This window comes from Rutidosis leptorrhynchoides, chromosome 2 (assembly GCF_046630445.1).
Source record: "Rutidosis leptorrhynchoides isolate AG116_Rl617_1_P2 chromosome 2, CSIRO_AGI_Rlap_v1, whole genome shotgun sequence".
NCBI classification, from domain to species: domain Eukaryota; kingdom Viridiplantae; phylum Streptophyta; class Magnoliopsida; order Asterales; family Asteraceae; genus Rutidosis; species Rutidosis leptorrhynchoides.
In genome coordinates this window covers 416,552,448-416,555,071 of record NC_092334.1, presented here as the reverse complement: position 1 = coordinate 416,555,071, position 2,624 = coordinate 416,552,448, and the positions used below count along the sequence as shown (strand labels likewise).

At 33.0% G+C, this 2,624-nt stretch overlaps 1 protein-coding gene across 1 annotated transcript; it reads left to right on the top strand.

Annotated features, from left to right (window-relative positions):
- Window positions 1–422: 422 nt before the first annotated feature.
- Window positions 423–1,415, top strand: LOC139889170 (uncharacterized). Its single transcript, XM_071872132.1, has one exon. The coding sequence runs from the start codon at window positions 423–425 to the stop codon at window positions 1,413–1,415; it is 993 nt and encodes a 330-aa protein (XP_071728233.1).
- Window positions 1,416–2,624: the final 1,209 nt, after the last annotated feature.

The following is a 2,624-nucleotide window of genomic DNA, read 5'->3' as shown; positions in this document are numbered from 1 at the left end:
TACCGAATTTAAGCAAGATTTGGAGTATGCATATTTGTGTCAAAAATAAAACTACATATTGGAAGATTTGTAATGTGAAATATGTTGGAAATCGTATTGTTACTATCAAATGTAAAGTTTGTAAGACTAAGATTATAGCTAAACTATAATCATTATTATGTTATTTAAGCCTTTGGTTATAATAAAGATTATGGTTTGTATCATAAAAACGTATGCAGATTTTTAAAAATGTCACATATAGAGGTCAATACCTCACAATGACACCAATGAGTACGTGACGTTTATATTCGATATGAACGGGACGCTTCACTAAAGAATCTAATGTTATTAGCCAAATGGTGGGCGAAAATAAACGCACATAACAACCCAATTTGGAAGCCTTTGGTGCACTGATACCAGGCAACCTTCTGTCCGACTTAGTCATGTGCAACAGCAACAGTTTGTCACCTGTTTGGCGAGAATTGAAAAGATTACAATCGACGGATGAGCTTTTTGAGATACTTAGCCCTCAAAGTTTCAAGTGGAATATCGGAAAAGGTACACAAATTCTTTTTTGGTATGATATTTGGGTGGGGGTTTCGAAATTGCGTGATCAATTTCCTGCATTATTTCGGCTATCGGGCAAGAAAAATGAACATATAGCAGATATGGTTATCTTTAGTGAAAATGGGCTCATGTGGTGGGATATAGGGATTTTATTCCCTTTAAATGAATATGAAGATCTTCAGTATCAAATGTTAATGTCTCTGTTAAGGAATTTCAAGGTTGATTTATATAAAGAGGATGAGGTTCAATGGACTCATTCTTTAGAGAAGGTATCCTCGGTTGCGGAAGGTGTACGTGTTATGGTAAAGTCCCACATTGATTTTGAATTTGATAGGGTTAAGGTTGTATGGAATAAGTTGGTGCCCTCGAAGATTTCTACTTTTCATTGGCTTGCTATTCAAGGTGGAATTCCGGTTAAGGAAGTGTTAAGTTATAGAAATTGTTTGAATAATAGTTCGGATGATAAATGTGCTTGGTGTTTGGATCACATTGAATCGATCGATCACATCCTTCTCCATTATTCATGGTCTCATAAGGTTTGGACGGGTTTGTTTAAATGGTGGAATATTTTTTGGGTTGTTCCCTCGAATGTATTAGAATTTTCGGTCGATTGGAGCAATGGTATGGGTATTAAGGCGGAAAAGGTTTGGAAGTTAATTGGCTCGGCTACTTTTTGGGCAATTTGGTTGGCTAGAAATGAGGTGATTTTTAACGGGTCATATACGTGTTGGGCCGTCATAGTGTCAAGGATCAAGTTAAAGGTGTTTCAATGGCTAGTGAATGCAAAAGTGTGCGAGAGTTTTCAGCTATATGTATGGTCTGATCATCCATGGCTTCTCTTACAGTCACCTTCTTTTGATATGTTTTAAAGGGTGGTTTTCATTTTGGTATGTAATGTAATGGCTTCAAGCCTTTATATGTTTGCTGTTAGATCAAGTGGGTTGGTGTAAGTTGTAACCCCAACTTGTTTCTATATTTGTACTCTGATAGATTTTTCACTGTTGCGTGAAACTTCTTTTTTTTTATATTTCAAGTATTTTGCCAAAAAAAAAAAAAAACAACACTCAATCAGGAATACGTAGGGTATTGAGGAGGTATAATGTATTTATTGTAGTGACCCGAACTTTTCCATGTTTATATATTGTAGTGACCCGAACTTTTCCATGTTTATATATATTAATTGAGATTGATATTTACATGATTAAATATTTCCAACATGTTAAGTAATCAAACTTGTTAAGACTTGATTAATTGAAATAGGTTTCATATAGACAATTGACCACCCAAGTTGACCGGTGATTCACGAACGTTAAAACTTGTAAAAAATATATGATGACATATATATGGTTATATATATAGTTAACATGATATTATGATATGTGAACATATCATTAAGTATATTAACAATGAACTACATATGTAAAAACAAGACTACTAACTTAATGATTTTGAAACGAGACATATATGTAACGATTATCGTTGTAACGACATTTAATGTATATATATCATATTAAGAGATATTCGTACATCATAATATCATGATAATATAATAATTTAAAATCTCTTTTGAAATTATAAACATTGGGTTAACAACATTTAACAAGATCGTTAACCTAAAGGTTTCAAAACAACATTTACATGTAACGACTAACGATGACTTAACGACTCAGTTAAAATGTATATACATGTAGTGTTTTAATATGTATTCATACACTTTTGAAAGACTTCAAGACACTTATCAAAATACTTCTACTTAACAAAAATGCTTACAATTACATCCTCGTTCAGTTTCATCAACAATTCTACTCGTATGCACCCGTATTCGTACTCGTACAATACACAGCTTTTAGATGTATGTACTATTGGTATATACACTCCAATGATCAGCTCTTAGCAGCCCATGTGAGTCACCTAACACATGTGGGAACCATCATTTGGCAACTAGCATGAAATATCTCATAAAATTACAAAAATATGAGTAATCATTCATGACTTATTTACATGAAAACAAAATTACATATCCTTTATATCTAATCCATACACCAACGACCAAAAACACCTACAAACACTTTCATTCT